Source organism: Lutjanus erythropterus, chromosome 15 (assembly GCF_056507025.1).
Source record: "Lutjanus erythropterus isolate fLutEry1 chromosome 15, fLutEry1.hap2, whole genome shotgun sequence".
Taxonomy (NCBI): Eukaryota; Metazoa; Chordata; class Actinopteri; order Lutjaniformes; family Lutjanidae; genus Lutjanus; species Lutjanus erythropterus.
Genome location: NC_139331.1, coordinates 37872108 through 37891464, shown reverse-complemented (window position 1 = coordinate 37891464; position 19357 = coordinate 37872108). Strand labels below are relative to the sequence as shown.

Sequence of the window (19357 nt, the reverse complement as noted above, 5' to 3'; positions counted from 1 at the left end):
TAGATGCCCTGCACCTGTCATGTCCTCAGACGTCCAGAAATCTTTCAGTCAGATGTCCACATATTGAATCTGATCTTGAGCCAGACGTCTCATGTTTGCTGGATCAATATCAGGTGATAATATCAGCTGACTGATATCTGTCTGGCCATAAAACCTGATCATCTGTTCTTCTGCACTGAATCTAATAATTTATTATTATAACGACATTGATAACGTGTCAGAATGAAGAAAGTCTGTTGTTAAATCATTTTATAGTCAGAAAAAACATTTTGTTATAACAACGGAATTTATGACCATTTATGTGAAACTGAGCTGTATCATTATTATTATTATTATTATTATTATTATTATTATTATTATTATTATTACTATTATTATCTTTATTATTATTATTATTATTATCTTATTATCTTTATTATTATTTTTTTTTTCCATCATTAAATTAATTGTTGTCCCATGAACTCCGTGTTTTTGTTTTTTTAATTTCTGTTTTTATTTAGCGTAAATCGATGAAAACAGATCAATCACACAGTTACTGATCATTAATTACATGTCTGTAGGTGACACAATCACGTCACGTGACGAACCCCTTTGACCCTTACTCTCGCGAGATGTGACGCGGCTCTGCGCGAGATCATCTGCAGCAACAAACCTGTCCCGCAGCTGAAGACAATCTGCACATTTCTGCGGTAAGACACCGATTAACGGCCGCGCGTGCACGACAGCGACGCACAGAGAGGGTGTGTGCGGGGCAGAGGAGCGTGCACGGCGCGCTGTGTGTGCGTCTGTGAATGAGGACGTGCGTGTTGGTGAGATGTGGATGAGACAGACAGAGGAAGAGGAGGAGGATGGAGGAGGCTGCAGCTGCGCGAGCACGAGCCGCGCCACGTGCACGCGCAGAGCTGTGTTGTTGTTTGGCCGCGCGGGTGTTGTTGTCTGGATCAGAGACTGTGTGTGTGTGTGCGCGCGCGTGTCTCTGGTGACCTTCAGTGAGGTCACAGGTCAGCTGATGACCTCACTGACTCCTTACTCATTCACCTGTCCAGATGTTGTCAGCTGTGTGTCATCAGGTGGGCGGAGCCTGCTGGAGATCAAACATGAGGTCACTGACGTGGGGATGTTGGTCCACAGCAGGTGTGTCTGCAGACGTGTGTCGAACAGAGCTGCAACGATTAATCAACTTATTGCTTATTAATTGATTATTATGAGAATCAGCAGCTCTTTTGATAAGGGATTGATCGGTTTGAGTCAATTTTAAGACAATAAAAAAATTTCAGCTTCTGAAATGTGAATATTTTCTAGTTTCTGAGGACGTTGTCTTTGGAAAACACTGATCAACACTTAAACATTTTCAACATTTTATGAACCAAATAACTGATCGATTAATCAAGGAACCGATCGACAGATTAATTGATGAAAAAAAAATAACTGTTACAGGAAAGATTTGAAAAACAGGTCCAGACCTGCTCCATGTTTCCACTGACCAGGTCATGAAAGGATTAATTAATCGATTGATCGAGAATACGATCAAATCAACAGATTGATCGCAGGTCGTTCATGTTGCTGCAGCCACAGAGCAGCGCTCCGTGCTGTCAGGGGTAGTTATTGATGATATTGATAACATTTGGCCTCTAGAGGTCACCATCATTAGTTGCAGCCCTACACTTAATACTGAAAAAGTTTTATCATGTATGACGAGAATAATCATTATAATAAACATTAAAAAAGATCATTCACAGATTCAAGATAATAAGATAAGCATTGTTAGAATGAATAATGTGGCGTTGAGGTGTGAGGTCAGACCAGAGGGGCAGGAGACAGGAGGGGCAACGAGTGCCTCATCTTTTTTTCCCCTTTCCCTAATCTTTCCCTTTAAAGGAAATGTTGCCTTGAGACGCGCCCAGTTTTTGTTAATATATTCATATGACATGTCTACATATAAGATAAGTCCAGCTGCACCTCGCTACAGAAGACCGAACGAGGCATGAACGTGGGAAAACTGACATTCAGTTTCACATACTTCCTGCAGCAGAGACAGAGTACAGACAGACTTGTCTTTTAACTGTAAGCTAGCTAACAACCTGTTTCACTGAGGCGAGTGTGAGTCCACATCGTCCACACGTCCAACGTGGTCCATCTTACAAATGCTTTGTCATGTTGAGGGTGAAATGCTCCCAGACTTCAGCAGTTTCACGGCGGTTTGTTTAGCCGTCACTTTGCGGCCGTTACGGCACATGTGAACCTGTCAGCAGAGATGGGAAGGAACGGGAAGATGGCTCACCCCCTACTTTATATCAGCTCCAGAAAAATGATGTTCAGTTCAACTCCACAGCATCAAAACACTCACAATGACATAATGAACAAATTGTTGACGATTAAATTCTTTGGCGCCTAATTCTGTCATTGATTTTTTGGACTAATTGTTGCTCTCGCCGCTGATCTATATTCACCTTCACTCAGCTCTTTGCACGCTGCACTGCTGCACATGACATGAACCAAAATAAAGGGTGTTCATGGAGACATGCAGTCTGCGCCCTAAATGTGATCCCAAACAGATGCATGCGCTCAGCTTTTATTATCTGTACATCAATGAGAGTGTAAAATATTAAACTGAGGGTGCAAAATATCAAATTGAAGGTGCAGTGCATGTTTTTATATCCTCATAGAACCAGGCCTAGTTTTCCTTTGGAGTCTTCACTACATGTATTATATGAGTCTGACAAACATGGACGAGAACTGATGCTTGACTGGTTTGGTGGAGGCTTCCAGCCACAGAGCTGAGATTCTCATTTATTCATAACAAAACGATAAATTAAATCATTGTCACGGAGTTATGATGCTATGCAGGATGTTTTTCCAGAGGTGCTGATCATAAACTGTGGAGGTTGATGTAGAGCAGACGTGAGATAAAGACACTGTCAGGTGACACGGACAGGTACGTCCAGGTGTTGTAATAACACCAGTTTGTTCTTCATGCTGCAGTTACACTCTGAGTCATCACTCTGTCACACCTGAACACACACGAGACACACATTTATAGACCTACAGAGATGAATGCTCTCATTTGATAACACTGTGTGTGTGTGTGTGTGTGTGTGTGTGTGTGTGTGTGTGTACAGGGGGGTCATGGAGGTGTCGTCTCACAGCCTCTTCCTGCTGCAGCAGCTCAACGTTCAGAGAGAGTTCGGCTTCCTGTGCGACTGCACCGTCGCCATTGGAAACGTCTACTTCAAAGCTCACCGAGCCGTGCTCGCCGCCTTCTCCAACTACTTCAAGATGATCTTCATCCACCAGTCCAGGTCAGGTCAGACAGAATAACACACACCTGACCAGGGAGAGAAGACTCACACAGGGTTTTTTTATTGGACAGTTGTCCAGATTTTCCAACTGTAGAGTCATGCAGCAAACATTTGATCTTAATTCATGACAGTGAGGTAAAAGCCGGACTGGGCGATCTGCCCAAAAAGTATCATGATGTCTTCAGTCACAATCAGGAATGAATTTTCTCCCACAATCAAAGATACTGCTGAGCTTTCAAATGGTGATTAAATCCTGAGTTAAGACTGAAGTTTTAAAAAGAAGCAAAAAGATAACAACCATAAAATAACACATCTCACAAACTCACAGTTCAATTACATTGTTTACATGACCTCATCCAGGGAAGAGTGACGTGAAGCATAGACATCTAGTTGACTGCAGAGTCTGTGTCTCTGTCTGTCTGTGTCTCTGTGTGTCCTCAGTGAGTGTATAAAGATCCAGCCGACAGACATCCAGCCAGATGTCTTCAGCTACCTGCTGCACATCATGTACACCGGCATGTGTCCCAAACAGCCAGTGGACCAGAGCCGGCTGCAGGAAGGCATCAAGTTCCTTCACGCCTACCAGCTGTGCCGGAAACCTGGTGAGGGCGCCGCTGACACCGCCACGGATGTGGTCCGCATGTCCAATCTGTACGGCATCCAGATCTCCTCCCAGCTGGCCAACAAGGATGCATCTGGAGTCCCCAAGTCCACCACGGTGTCCTGTGGTGCCCCCGATGACGGACGCTCTTCCGGCCGTGGGGGGCGGTCACACTCTCAGCTGTCTCTCACAGTTGGACTTGAGGGGGTCCCATCAGACCGCCAGGCATCAGGGCTACGCAACGTTTGCTCCGTGGCGTCTGGAGACGACTCAGACATCTCCACTCGCATCAAGCAGGAGCGCCTGGAGGAGGAGGAAGGGGAGGACGGGGACGGGGAGGAGGGGCAGGGAGCGGGATCTCCGTCTCCAGCTCAGGGCAGCAGTCCCAGTCAGAGCCTCCTGTTCAAAGACCGACCCCTAGTCCTGCTGTGTCCTCGTTGTGGAGAGCGCTGCTCCTCCCCTGAGGGCCTGCGGGAGCACCTGTTCAGCCACGCCCTCGACCCCGCCCGCCTGATGGAGGGGCTGTCTCAGGGCACCGAGCTGGATGCCGGCGTGGAGGAGGGGCCGCCTGGGGCCCAGGAGCAGCTGGACGCGGGCTGTCTGGAGGAGGCACTGAGACAGAGCCAGGCTCTTGCCAACCAGCTGGCTGCAGAGCTGAGAAGGAGCCGGGGAGGAGGAGGAGGTGGGAGCAGCCCCACCCCCGCTGTCCTGCACTCACGTAAACGTAAGATCGCCTGCGCCGTCTGCAGCCTGCGCTTCGCCCACAAGAGCCAGCTGCAGGAGCACATGTACACCCACACGGGCAAACCGTCCCGCTACCACCGCTACAACCGCCTCTGCAACCAGCTCTTCCAGGCCTCTGCCCACTTCTGCGAGGGGGCCGCAGAGCCTGGGGGAGGGGCCGGGGGTGGGGCTTCAGCTGGCACCGCCACGCTATCTGAGGAGGCCAACAGGGACACTCAGGACAACGGCAGCTCCTGCTACTCCCTGGACTCTGAGATCTCCCAGGAGAGTGTGGATGGTGTGCCTGTCGAGTGATGTCATCAGGTGAAATGTGTCAGGTGTTTCACCACAAGGTGGCGTGACTGAACACACGGGTGTCTGCAACTGAACCAGGACTCAGACTGGACTCTGAGGTTTGTGTTGTTGTTCTGTTTCTGTCTCTGCTGCTGTCTGAGGGTCTTGTACCTGTGCAGGTATGTGTGTGAGTCAGTCAAGTGATCATAGAGCCTGTTCACGCCTGGTATCAACACGTTCACGCCTGGTATCATCACGTTCACGCCCGGTATCATCACGTTCACGCCCGGTATCAACACGTTCACGCCCGGTATCAACACGTTCACGCCCGGTATCATCACGTTCACGCCCGGTATCAACACGTTCGCGCCCGGTATCATCACGTTCGCGCCCGGTATCAACACGTTCGCGCCCGGTATCATCACGTTCGCGCCCGGTATCAACACGTTCGCGCCCGGTATCATCACGTTCGCGCCCGGTATCATCACGTTCGCGCCCGGTATCATCACGTTCGCGCCCGGTATCATCACGTTCGCGCCCGGTATCATCACGTTCGCGCCCGGTATCATCACGTTCGCGCCCGGTATCATCACGTTCGCGCCCGGTATCATCACGTTCGCGCCCGGTATCATCACGTTCGCGCCCGGTATCATCACGTTCGCGCCCGGTATCATCACATTCGCGCCTGGTCAGCAGCATCTGTGTCTTGGTGGCGCCTCTGTGTCTGAAGTGCGTCTCCTGACCAGATGTTTGAACTCACAGCAAACACGTCAAACTTGAGACATGCAGTAAACAGTGACCCATACAGGCTGCGTCTTTGTCCCCAGACCTCTTTAAAGAAAATCACAGTTTTGTGAGTCGTTGAGTTTGGAGAAACTTTCCAAACTCTTTAAAATGCGATGAATTCTGGACCTTCTTGTTTCCTTCAGGCAGAGCAGCTAAGTAAGATGACGCGAGACACATGTTGGTGACAGGTGTGAACAGGCTCATTATGTGGTGATGTGAGGTCCGACTGTTGGTTTTAGCTCATTAATGTCAGTAATCGACAGAAAACTGACCAATAAAGTTGAAAAATCTCCTGCGAGGTGAATGTTTGCTGGTTTTCTTCATACGATAAATGATCTGAATCTGGATTTGTGACTGTTCAGACAAAATAAGACAAGACTTCACCTCAGACTGTTGGACTTCTCTAACAACACCATTAATTGATAAAATAATCAGCATTAATGATTAATGATAGTAAATTAACGGTACGTGAACATTGAATTTAATTGTGTATTTGGATGAAAATGTTTGTGCAGAGGCTGAAGTGTTGAATCCTGATCTTCCACACTCACCAGCGGACAGTGAACGCCTCTGTGATGAAACATGGGACACGTGTATGAAACTGTGGGACTGTTCCTTTAATGTATATGTTGAACTGTGGTTGGCGTGTCTGTAGACTCTTCAGACAGACACATGACGTGTTGGTGTTGAAGCAGCAGCAGTGCCTTCATGCGGTGGTTTCATGGTCGTTTGTCGTTTCCATCAAAGCTTCATGACAATCTGATGAAGAGTTTACCAGCTGTTTCTAACTCGCCAAATAATGTTTCTTTTCTAGAACCATGAAGAACCTTCAAACTAACTTTGTCTGTTTTCACAACAACTCAAGCTTCAAATTGAGCTGAACTTTAAAAGAGTAAAAATCACCTCCGTTAAAGGATCATACCACTGTTTGCTCTGGTATCATTTATCATCCCGCAGTTTTTAGTTTCATTTCCTTTGTCGGTTTGATTCATTAACTTTTATAAAGATGGACGACATGACGGCTCCTCAGAAGTGAAGCCCAAACATCTCAGTCCCCCCGGCTGGTGACTGGCTGCAGTACAGGTCACGAACTCCACAATAAATCATTTCAAAAGAAATGATAGAATTGAAAATATGTATTTCACTCACTCTCAGTTTCATGTTTTTAGCAGATTTCATGCAGCATGATGTGCTTCAAAGACCGAAAACAAAAACATGCAGTCCCTCCAGGATTTCACAGGCTGCTTTTGGGATTGTTGCAGCCTGAAATGCCTGATTTCATGGCAGGCATCACTTTTCTAAAATGATTTATTCAAATAAAAGTCAGCTTGTTCCAGGGAGAACAAAACTCTCTGATCTGAGTGTTTGAAGTAACTTCAACAGGTGAAGATGAATGAAAGATGAAGAAATGCACAGAACGCTGATAAATGTCAATAACAAAATCAAACCATCTGTTCTTTTTAGTGTCTGTGACAAAATAAAAAAATAATAAATGTAAACTAGTAAATAATAAAAGAAAACACTGACTGGGTCCAGTGAGACAAACGTGTGATGTCTTGAATCTTAGAGATGGAAACATGGCAGCTTCCTGGAGGGACTGAACAACAGCTATAGTCATAAAAACGGTGGAGGAGGAAGTGTGTCGTGTTCTGGTTCACCTCGAGCTTCAAACCTCCGCTGAGTAAAGAAAAGATGTTTTTTTTTCTGTGTCTGTTTTTGTCTTCAGGCTGTAAAATGTTATAATCAGTGTACAGGATGTACCTTTACTTTGAAAGGATTGGAAGTCTGAACACTGTGGATTTAAAAAAACGGTGTTATGGTCCTTTAACTGGAGGTTCTCTGCTGCGATGCTCTGCGGTCACATGACCAGCGTTCATTGGTTATTGATTATTGATTGGTGAATGTCTGATGTCGTCTTCATTCTGTGTTTCACAGTAAAAAAAAAAAGAAAAAAGGTTTTGTGTTGACGTGTTTTGTACATAGACGTCTGTTTTTTCATTGATGGAACAATAAAGTTTTGTAAATAAACGTGTTTTTCTACCAATCAGAGCACAGCTCAGTTTGAGGAGGTTTAAACTCCTGAAGAGAAAAGCTTTGAGTTTTAAATTTGATTTGATTTATCGTCTGTGATGAAACTCTGAGAAGGGCTGGACTCAAGTCACAAATATGATGACTTCACAAAAAAGACTCGCAGCTCGACTTGGACATCAGCACCAGTGACTCGTGACTTGACTTGGACTTGAGCGTTCTGACGTGATTTTCCTCCAAATCCAAAGATGAAAAAGTCTGTTACTTAAAAACTGTGAATCTTGAATCAGCTGATTTTAACACCGGTCATCCTCAACAAGTCGACACTTCATTCCCCAGATCCACTTTGTTTGAACCAATCAGACGACAGCAGAGAACCATGAAGAACCAAATTACGTTACTGAGCTCCAGCTGGAAAAAATGAGACCAATGATCATTTTGTTCATGTACAAAAAATGAAGCAGAGGATGAAAAACAAGCAGGTTTCTCTTCTCCCTCCATCTGATTCTGAGACTTATTCTTATCACTGTAATTATCTCACACAAAGAACGGTGAGGCGAAGCTTATATTCACACTTAACTGCTAAATACCTTTTCAAATGAATGAGGCTGAAAGTTGATGTTACATGAGGGACTATGTTTATGTTTAGGACTGAAAATCAAAGTTTGAGACTTGGGACTTGAGTGCAAAGACTTGAGACTGACTTGTGACTTGTTTTAGATGTGAAATGTCAGATTTATTTGAAATGAGAAAACAAACTAGCAGAAGATGAAAGCATCAGTCAGATCAGACCTGACTCTGACGCCGTGTTCAGCAAAACTGCACTGCCTTTTTAAATGTTTATATACACGATGCTGCTGATTGGATAATATCTGTGACACGCCCACCAAATGAGAGAAAACTTGTCTTGTTGTTCAGCATTTAGAGGAAATGTTTCCTTCAGTCCAGAAACTGAAGCAAAACGGTTTTCAGATTGATGCTTCTGCTGCTTCTTATCACACCTGGAAAACATCAGGAATGAAAACATCTGGAAAAGCATCACCAAGAAAAAGGAGGAAATAAAAATTAGAAAATAAATTCAAAAACTTCAAAAGAAAATGGAAATATAAAAAATCTCATCACTGATTTTTCACGGTGATGATGATGATGAAGATTAAATAAAATGGAGTTGACTGGAATCTCTGCAGTAACAGTTTGTATCCAACAGGCGTCAGCAGAGAGCCGAGGACCGAGCTCACCAGAGGCATTCTGGGAAACTGAGGTTTGGTTCAGACGCCAGTGATGCTGCTCACTGATTGGATGATGACTCATGGATGTGATGACAGATGCTGTGATTGGATGATAAAACATGTTGACGGTCCAACAGGCTCCAGCTGTGCTGCTCCCAGATCAGTCCTGATGATCTGATGATAAAGATCAATAATAATAATCATCAGCCACAACCTATTGATACGAGTTTTTTTCTCCTGAAGTCTCGTATTAAACAAGTGAAGAATTCTTTAGACAATTTTATTATGTCATCAATTAAAGATCGTGAAGTTTTTAATATTTAATGTTTCTCATCTAAATAAACACAAACAAATCACTTAGATGGATACATAATCAATCAATAAATAATCCATCCTGCAGGAGTTCACTGAGAATCACATGAAGACAAAGTGCTGAAGTGTTGAAAGGTGATGTTTCACCTGTCGCAGGTTCTGATTGGTTGATGTGCTGTTGCTTAGGGACAGAGGGATGTATTTTTACCCTCCATCGCTATAGAAACAAAAGCTGCTGAGCTTCTTCTTCACACCCTTAAAAATAGATGGTGACATGTGATGACATCAGAGACACAGAGAGCGCTGCAGACAGCAGATCAATAACCAATCACTGATCAATACATCACACTTTCTCCATCACTCTGGGATTCAATCTAAAGGAGCAGTCCAGCATTTTACTACATTTCTTTTGTTATCAGTTTAATTAAATCTGTTTTTGATCCAGATTCTCGTACCTGATGAAGAATAAAAAGTTTTATTAAAGTGTTGAAAGAGAAGCAGTGAGTCAACTTTCACCTCTGCACCTTTTTATTTCTTCTCACTCGTTTTAAAGTTTTAAAATACTCAGTTATTGATTTCACATCACTCAGTATTTACTCAACAACAGAAGTGATAAGTAACGAAACGTGAACGACTCCATCTACAATAATCATTCCCTTCATTTACTGACAGAATATAACAACAGACATGTGACCGTCCTCCTACAGACACAGTCTCTGCGTGGTTCTTTATTTGTTTGTGGTCTTGTTCTACTCTTTGTTTTATTTTGTTTGTTTGTTTCTTTTTGGTACAACCCCGTTTCCAAAAGGGTTAACAAGTTGTGTGAAATGTAATGAAAAATAGAATTTTAAACTTGTGTTCAGGTGAATCATGAAGTGATATTTAATGTTCAAACTGATAAACTTTATTGTTTTTTGTAAATATACAGAACATAATCAGCGGTTTCTTTCCTCCTCTGACAGTAAACTGAATATCTTTGAGTTGTGGACAAAAAGACGTTTGAGGACGACAGTTAATCGATTAATCAAGAGAATGATTGACAGATTATTTGACAATGAAAATAATCGATAAATGTCTCAAAATTGTGAGAAATGCAGAGTCCAATGAGTCCAAAGTGACGTCTTCAAACGTCCTCTTTTGTCCAACCAACAGTCCCAAATCCAAAGACACTGCAGTGAAATGTCCTCAAAGTAAAAAAGTAAAAAGTCGTCCACCTGTTTTCAGAACTAAATAACTGGTACAATCAGAGTTTTGGACGCACACAACGCTACATGATGAAAATGAAGAAGACGACAACACAAATATAATAATGTTAGAAAAAATTTGGTGGTTTAATTATATAAAATACATTTGATGATGATGATGAAAGTCAAATTTGGGGATTTCTGCACAAGGCGATATTTGGTCCCCCTGGTCCCCCTGGTCCTTCTGGTCCTTCTGGTCCTTGCACAGGTCCTCTTGGTCTTGGTACTCGTCCTGCTGGTCTTTGTACTGGTCCCCCTGTTCCCTGTATGTCTCTCTGATGTTTTGAACCGTCCCTCTAATCATCTCACAGTCTACAGATAGAAAATACTGGTCTTCCTGGTTCCTCTACTAGTCCTCCTAGTCCTTGTACTGGTTCTCCTGGTCCTCCTGGTCTTTGTACTGGTCCTCCTGGTCCTCCTTGTTTTTGTACTGGTCCTCCTGGTCCTGGTTGACAGTGAATCGTCCCTCTGATGATCTCACAGTCTAAAGATAGAAAGTACTGGTCCTCCTTGTCCTCACACTGGTCTTCCTGGTCTTGGTACTGGTCCTCCTGCTCCTCCTGGTCTTGGTACTGGTTCTCCTGGTCCTCCTGGTCTTTGTACTGGTCCTCCTGGTCCTGGTTGACAGTGAATCGTCCCTCTGATGATCTCACAGTCTAAAGATAGAAAGTACTGGTCCTCCTTGTCCTCACACTGGTCTTCCTGGTCTTGGTACTGGTCCTCCTGCTCCTCCTGGTCTTCGTATTGGTCCTCCTGGTCCTCATACTGGTCCCCCTGGTCCTCCTGGTCGTGGTTGACAGTGAATCGTCCCTCTGATGATCTCACAGTCTAAAGATAGAAAGCATCACATGTTGCTCTCACATCACATCTTGTAGAACCTCATTATGGGAAATAAAACCAAATCCAGTTTCCTGTTCGTCTCACCCCCGGGGGACATCACTCCCCCGCCTTACCACCACCTTATTGAAGAAGCAATTTCTATAAAACAAAACGCCAATCAGTGTGGTTGCTATGGAAACTGGGGTGGAGGAGAGAGAGAGAGAGAGAGAGAGAGAGATGAGCTCAGTGTTTCTGTCCTCTGTCAGAGAAACAGATCTGAGAACTGAGAACAGGAAGAAGAGTCGCGCTCAGGTGAGATTTCATCTTTTATTCACCATCAGCTGACACTCTGCTGACTTCATCACGTCACTGTGATGTCATTACATGTCAGTTTTGACTTTATTGAACCTGTTTTTCAGCTGATCAGATCAGTGATCAGTCTTCAGACAGCACAGAGATCTTTCAAGGTCTGAATATCAGCTCAGATCTTCCTCTCACCATGATGATGATGATGATGAAGTCTGACAGTTTCAGACAAAATCCTCCTAAAATTCTTCTATTTACAGTTTGACTGTTCAGAGGGAGTCGAACAAAAACAGAAACAAGACTCAACTGAGAACCGTCTTTCATCCAAACAAAGATCCTTTCTAAGAACCTCATGGTTCACTCTGCATCAAAATCTGAAAAAAAAAACATTTTAAAGAGGAAAATAACAAAAAAAGAGGTTTAGAGGTTTTCACCCAGCTGAATTTTTTTCTTTATTCACATATGAAATAATCACGTTTTCAGTTTATTCTTCACATGTGACTTTTTGTGAAGGAAATTGTGTGATGTAATCACCTGTTCTCAGGGGTGGAAGTAACTTGTACTTTTATGAGTACTTGTATCTAAGTATACAAGCACACAATGTAATCTACTCAATTACTTTTAAAACCATGATTGAGTAGTGAGTACGCTTTAAATTAATATCCAAACCATTTATCACACACAGACCAATGAAAAGCAGGACACACAGATGAACTGTCGCAGCAGGCACAGATCTGTTCACGTTCACGCCAACGATTCGTCCTTCAGACTGATTCTGAAGTTCTCCTTTACTCTGCAGCTGATGCCGCCAAAAAACCTGTTCAACGCAGGATTAACTGTGAAACGCTCACAGTTTGGTACAGAAAAATACCTGGTGAGGTTTAGGATGAGACCATATGAACTACTTTACATTCTGAAGTGACTCCAACATGAAAGTCACATGACTCACAAAATGTTCTGGACGACAGATTTTAATGTTTTCATTTCACATGGGACACAAACTTGTGTCTTCAGGTGAACGTCCTGTTTGTTTGAGCCGTCTGTCCGTATGTTGTAGCTCATCAAACATCAACGGTTAAAAAAACAACCAATACTCTTTCAGAAGAATACTTTGTACTTTTACTTAAATATTTTTCTAACACCAGTACTTGTAACTGAGTAATACTGAGTACAGATTGTCACCACTGTCCCGTTTCCTGACCGACTAAAAGATCTTTTCTCTTTCTTTAAAACTTCATTTGAAATCTGACTGTTTTATTTTTAAGATTCAAAAATAAACCATGTAAGTTTTTTTTGCTCCTCCACGTTTGAAGATTCCACCTCTTCCTCCTCGTGGTTCTCAAGTTTATCTCAAGATTTAAAACAGTTTTATTATTTCAACTAAAGATTTCATGTTTTCAGTTTGTTTGTCTGTCAGCAGGATTACAGAAAAACAAAATACTTTTCATAAACCTTGGTGAAAAGGTGAAGCTTCAGTTTAGAAAGGACCCATTCAGTCTTGGAACAGATCGAATTCTTGAGACAGATTCAGTTTTTTTCTTCACTTTCATTAACATTTGTTAACATTGGTCAGTTGGCCTCGGCAGAGATCTGCCTTCTCTGAGTTTACAATCTGTGAAAAGTTCTCACATTAAATTTGTAGTTGTGTTACATTTTGTTGTCCAGCAGTTTGGGAAGATCTTTATGAATATATTTGCATATATTTCTAGAGTGTAATTAAAAGAAAAATCTCAGTGTTGTCAAATTTAATCAATAAAACAAAATGAACAGTATTAGAGTTTCTGGTTTAATGGATGAAATGATCAAATAGGTTTATCATAAATCCACTGATTGGTCATTTTTTAAAACCAAATCAGGAGAAGTATCCTGTCATGTGACCCTGATGACATTCAGTAACCCACAGAAACATCGAAAAACATACGTAAATCATTGTGTCAAATATCTGAGCGTTCAGGTTTTATTGCTGCTGCTGAAACATATTTCATGCGTTCTCATAATATCTGCAGTGTTAAATGTTGCTGCTGCATCTGTCATAAATCAACAGTATTTCATGTGGTTCTTTGTTCTGCAGGTTCCCAGGTGTTTAAGCTCCACAGCAGATGGTTCATCAGCAGCTCATTGTGGACAGAAGAGCTCAAACGCCTCCAGGAAGTATAAAAAACATTCAGCTTCACCGTGGAAACAAACCATGGCGACGGAGGGTGGAGAAAATGTCCAGCGAGCAGAGAAGGCCACTTTAAAGAGGAAGCTGACGGGTCCTCCGAGGCTGCTGCTGCTGGGAAAAACCAGGACCAGGAGTTCGGGTGAGGACAGTCCCGAGGATCATACATCTGCCAACATGGACGTCTTATCTGAGATAAAGGCAGAGAGCTGCAGGGGGCGCTGCGGAGCTGCAGGTGAGGAGGATGACGTGAGGAAGAAGAAGGTGCACAGACGCAGGTGGTGGAGAAAATTCTCTTCTACTTCTGTTTGTAACCGGAAACAAAAGAAGGACGTGGAGGGAAGTTTGGAGAAGCAGAAAGACGAGATGTGTGTTCAGCCAGAGGCGGCGCTGCAGGACACGGATTCTGCTGCACTCAAAAACACAGAACAAAAAATTACAGGAATGAAAGGAAGGAGGAGGTTCAACATGAGGATGTGGCAGATACTGAGACGGTTCCTGACTTTTTCTGGTGTTCCACAAACTCACCAGCAGAAGAGAGATCTTGGGGTCAAAGATGGTGACGAACCTTCAATAAGCTTCCGGAAGAGACTGCGAAGGTTTTTCAGCAGAGGAGGAAGGAGCAGGTCGTCTGGCATCTCCGTGGAAAACATGAAGGCTCGGGGTTCACCTGCAGCTCAGGTGGACGAGCCTGCCGAGCTCCACAGCAATGAGACCGTCCAGAGTCTGGAGGTCGAGATACGAGCTGCAGCGGAGAGTCCACATGAAATGGCAACAGAAGAGCAGCCAGTTTGTGACATCAGCATCGCTGAGGACGACCTGACGGATGCTTTGAACGGACCGGAAACAATCCAGACTGCCTGTGAGGACACAAACAACGATCCTGATGTAACAGAGGTCGTATCTTCAGAGGAAGACGAGGTCTTTGGTGAAGTTGTCCTGGATGCCAGTGATCAAATGGCACCCTCGACCGCGCCGTCCCCGCAGGAAACAACCTTACAGTCTCTCCATCCGTCAATGAACGGACCGTCCATCCGGATCGAGCTGGCTCCTCCAGATGATGTCACTCAGGGTGATGAAGAGGAGGAGTGTTGGGAGGGCAACCACAACCACCTCCTCCTCCTCGGCTTCGAGCAGAGCGAGCGCCAGCTGCTACAGACAGCGCGCTCTCTGGTCCGAGCCGCCATGAACGCCGCTGTGGATCAGCTGACCCGAGAACAGCAGAGCGACTCAGGCTGCGTTCACAGAGAGCCGCCGGGCTGCAGAGATCATGCCTGATGATGAGGAAGAACACTGCTCAGAGGGATATTCAGCTGAGGACACAGGCACACAGGCAGCTGATGACATCACTATGGCATCGTCACATGACATCACAAAGGTCCATTTAGTGGCTGTTCTGGAGCTTTTGGTTAGTTTGTAGATGTTCAGATTTCACTTTAAGGATTTTTTTCTCTGTGTCTCCATGACAACAGGACAAACGCCACCTGAGGAAGACGTGTGGTCACATGAATTGCGACACGTCTCTTAATCTGCGTGCAAATGACACCAGTTCATACTTTCAAACTGCGTGCAGTGCACACGCCAGTTCTAACCTGTGGAGAGCAGATCTGTGATCAGGTGACCTTCGTCTCATGATTATATGATTAAACATGTTTAATATTCAATTTCACAGTTTGGTTTGGTCGAGAAAAAGATCGTAGTTAAAGGGATTAAAATGAGCTTCTTATGTTTCACAACATAATGTACATTTTTAAAATCAGTCTTGTGAATATTTCACCCAAATTATGAAATATATGTAATTAATGAAATGTTTTGGTTTACTTTAATTTGGTGTTTGCTCTGCACACAGTGTGAAAGTAGAAAGTCATATTGTTTGTCTGCACGTTGAAGTGAATGGGTTGGGTTGAAAGCTGCAGAAGAGAAGAGGAGGTCAGATAGTTCAGTTGTTTCCAAAGAGAAAAATGAGTTACAACACAGCTGACTGAGCAATGAGCAGCAAACTGAGGTTCATATATCAAATCTGCAGAATGAACCTTTAACTGGCGTGTTTCTCTGAGGACGCGTAGACTAAAGAAGGATGTGGTAATTATCTGACCGACGTGAAACCAGCTGTCATCTCACTGGACACCATAAAACAAGTTCAAATGATTGATTGATGATCAGGTTCCTCTTGATCTGGTTCTTAAGCTTCGCCTGACAGTCACAGCTCAGGACAAAAAGTCCACCGCGTCAGACGTGGGAAGTGAAGTCCCACCTGAGTCGGCTGCATTCCAAGTCAGAAGGAACCTTTTTGTGTTTGATAAGAACTTTATTTGATCATACATGATCATGTACGACTGATTCAATGACACAGCGCTGTGCAGGAACACGGTAGAAGAGCGGCGGTCGCTGAACGTGATCGTATTTTTGATGAACAAAGTGTCGACGTGATATAAAATCTGTCTTTGACCATGAAGCCTGATGTTTGTCTGTAATTCTGTGGTTTATTGGTGAAGTCAGACAGAAACGCACACACAGATCCACATTATACGCTCATCTATAAACATCTGTTTCCATGGAAACATATTTCTGACAATATGATTATTATTATGACAAACTTTGTCCGAATAATGTCTTTGAATCTCACAGTATTGATTTAGTATTTCAACTTATTTACTTTATATTTTCAAATAATGAGTTTTCTCGTATTCTGAGATACTAACTCAATGTTTTAAGATAGGGGAGACTGGGGGCAGTTGTACCTTTTTTCTTTGTTTTGAAATGTTCCTCCTCAACTTCTTGAAATACACGAGTCATCTTTTAACATGAGAAACATAAATATGTTCACTAATTAATGATACAGTTGATCTTTTTCATCAATAATGACAAGACTGTAGTATTAAATTGTATTTCACTGCATCTCAAAGTAATCACATTACTACTGTAAATCTAAAAATGTTACTTTATTTGCATGTGGTCCAGTTTTTTTTAGCTTTCAGACATCGTCTGCATTCAGAGCAAAAGTCTGCTATTCTAAAAAAAGAAAAATCAAAAAACAACCCACAAACGTCTCCATGTCCACGTCTCCATGTCCACGTCTCCATGTCCACGTCTCCATGTCCACGTCTCCAGAGTCCCTGTAGGAGGAAGTTCTGTTTCAAATTAAAAAAACAACAACAACACAGAATTAAATCGAATGAAAAAAGTAAAAAATGTGAGTATGAATCAGTTCGTTTTAATCTCTGTGAACTGAACTTTGAACTCTTTTTAATGACCGAATTAATAAACAGATGACGTGTCGGCAGCCATCTTGGATTTTGAGGTCAGGGTTGGTGAAGTTCCTCCGACTTCCTGAATCGGAAATCGTTCAGGCAGAACTTTCTGACAGAGAACTCAGAGAACTTTGGAGTTCTCAGTTAAACTGGAAGACGTCTTGAATCAGTCGTAGCTGATTTAGATTCTGCTCGTTAACATGATGTATTGATTAATCAGTATGATGTCATTTATTCAGTTTCTGTGGGTTTGATTTGTTCTGTGAATGATTCTGGTCAATATTCAAATAAATGTGTCGTATTCACACCTCAGACATGTTTCAGTGTAATCAGAGAATAAAGGAGAATTATCATGTTTTTAATATTTAAACATAAAACGATTTGATTTCTCAGTTTCTGATGTCGACTGATCGAATGTTAATTGATCTCTTACTTCTGTTCTTCATCACAAAAGTGTGTTTGCATCAATTAAGGAAACAAATTACGAATAAATAACAGATATTTTAAATTTCTGCTGATAAATTATCTCAAATATATTAAATAAAACTTGAGAATAAAAAATGTTTTCATTCTGAAGAATCAGAAACAAACAAGTTAAACAGACGAAGCTGAAGTGAAATGATTTTTATTGTTGAATAAATGATCTTCCTGAAGATATTAAAGACATATATAATAGAGAGGTGATCATATATGAGAGATTATACATTAAAGAGAAGATTCAGATTCTCAAAGTTATTTCAGGAATCAAACATCAATCAATCAACGTCATGGACGAGTGCAGTCATCACACAGCTGTCAATCAAACCATCATCAGCTGTGACGTCTGATTATCATCACAGACGTTTTTCATCTATTTAAAGATTAACATGAAAATAAAGTTTATTTATATACAGTAACACAACATAACTCATCAGAACTGTTCATCTACTCAGCAGGGAAATTTTGGATTTATCTTAAAAACATATTTTGTTCATGAAACAAGTTCATAAAATCACATTCTGAAATTATTTTAAATAAATATTACTTGACTCAATGATAACAATGTTTTTGTTTACTCATATTTATGTATTTTTTAAAAACTGAACAAAATCCATAGTTAACTTTTGTTTTGAAATGTACTTCCTGTGGAGGTGAGCATGTTGGACCAGGTGACCCTGAAGACCCTGCACAGGTAAAGATCATCTTTTCCTCTGCAGTATTTACTGTGTCACTATTTTAAACTTTATGTTAAGAACTCAGAGATTACAGGAGTCAAAGTTAACGTAGCAGAGATGATAACTTCTGTTTAATGGAAAATAAAATAAAATGATCAAAAATATCATTTCTGCAACAGTTTCAGGTGTTCAGCAAAGACTTTGTGTTGCCATGGAGACAATTTCAAGTCAAACAAACAGGAACTTCAGTATTTTTCAACCTGGAGTTTAATTTCATGTTTTTGTGTCTCAGTGAGTGATGGGATCAATCATTTTGTAAAGCGATCAGGTATTGATCGAGACTGTGATGTAATCCAGCTGGAACGAGTGATAATATGATAAAATGTTGATATCTGAGAAGCAGACTGACGTTAAAGTTCAGAAAGATTTCAACTTGAAGTTTGTTTTTTGTGTCTGAATAAAAAGTTAAGATGTTTAAAAACAAACTTTATTGATCCACATGTTGCAGAAGCACAAACAGACTGAAGAGGCTGAAAATAACAAAACAAAGGTTATATTATATGATTATAGATTATTTACATCACATGACATCATCTCATTAAAGATTAAAAACTCATGAAAACAGATTTTGGCACTAATCGATACAATGATCAGATATTTGGTCGCTTCATGTTGACTTCAGTCCACAGCAGGAAGCAGCTGGCATGTCTTGGTTTCCATGGTGACAGCCTCTGATCCCTGAACAAACAGAACTGCTGACGAGTTTTAAAGGTCGAAAAACGCCCTGAGTTCAGACTGACTGGCAACATGTGGACTTTGACCTTCTTCTTGTCTCTTATCCTGTGACGTCAAATCTTCTTCTGTTGTTGTTTTTGTTGTTGTTTTTGTTGTTGTTTTTGTTGTCTTCTCCCTGTAAAATCAAGATGAAACTTAACTGACCTCTGTGAGCAGACGAGGTCACAGCATCAGAGAGAAACTTTAAATTAAACTCAAACAAACAGAAATAAAAAGAGAAAAAATGAGTAGAAGAGGTGAAGGTGTCGACAGCGTTCAGCTGTCTGCCTGCAGTGTGTCAGCTGACCAGCAGGGGGCGTGTCTCACTAACTCATCACAAACACAAGCTGATGTACATGAGATCATGTTAAAGGTG

At 42.2% G+C, this 19357-nt stretch overlaps 3 protein-coding genes across 3 annotated transcripts in view; 2 read left to right on the top strand and 1 right to left on the bottom strand.

Moving 5' to 3' along the window:
- The first annotated feature begins 633 nt into the window (after positions 1 to 633).
- Positions 634 to 5246, top strand: zbtb25 (zinc finger and BTB domain containing 25). Its single transcript, XM_084736791.1, has 3 exons — positions 634 to 689; positions 3120 to 3299; positions 3741 to 5246. Exons 2-3 carry the CDS (start codon positions 3127 to 3129, stop codon positions 4936 to 4938), a joined length of 1371 nt encoding a protein of 456 aa, XP_084592917.1. The 5' UTR covers positions 634 to 689; positions 3120 to 3126; the 3' UTR covers positions 4939 to 5246.
- An 8474-nt stretch (positions 5247 to 13720) lies between these two features.
- LOC146314912 (uncharacterized) lies at positions 13721 to 15126 on the top strand. Its single transcript, XM_084736792.1, has one exon. The coding sequence runs from the start codon at positions 13830 to 13832 to the stop codon at positions 15078 to 15080; it is 1251 nt and encodes a 416-aa protein (XP_084592918.1). The 5' UTR covers positions 13721 to 13829; the 3' UTR covers positions 15081 to 15126.
- Positions 15127 to 18676: 3550 nt separating this feature from the next.
- The window catches only part of LOC146314911 (C-1-tetrahydrofolate synthase, cytoplasmic-like), an 8508-nt gene continuing 7827 nt past the window's right edge, over positions 18677 to 19357 (bottom strand). Inside the window, exon 12 of the mRNA XM_084736798.1 lies at positions 18677 to 19117. The gene's annotated coding sequence lies outside the window, so the exon portion shown is untranslated. The remainder of the gene's footprint in view (positions 19118 to 19357) is intronic.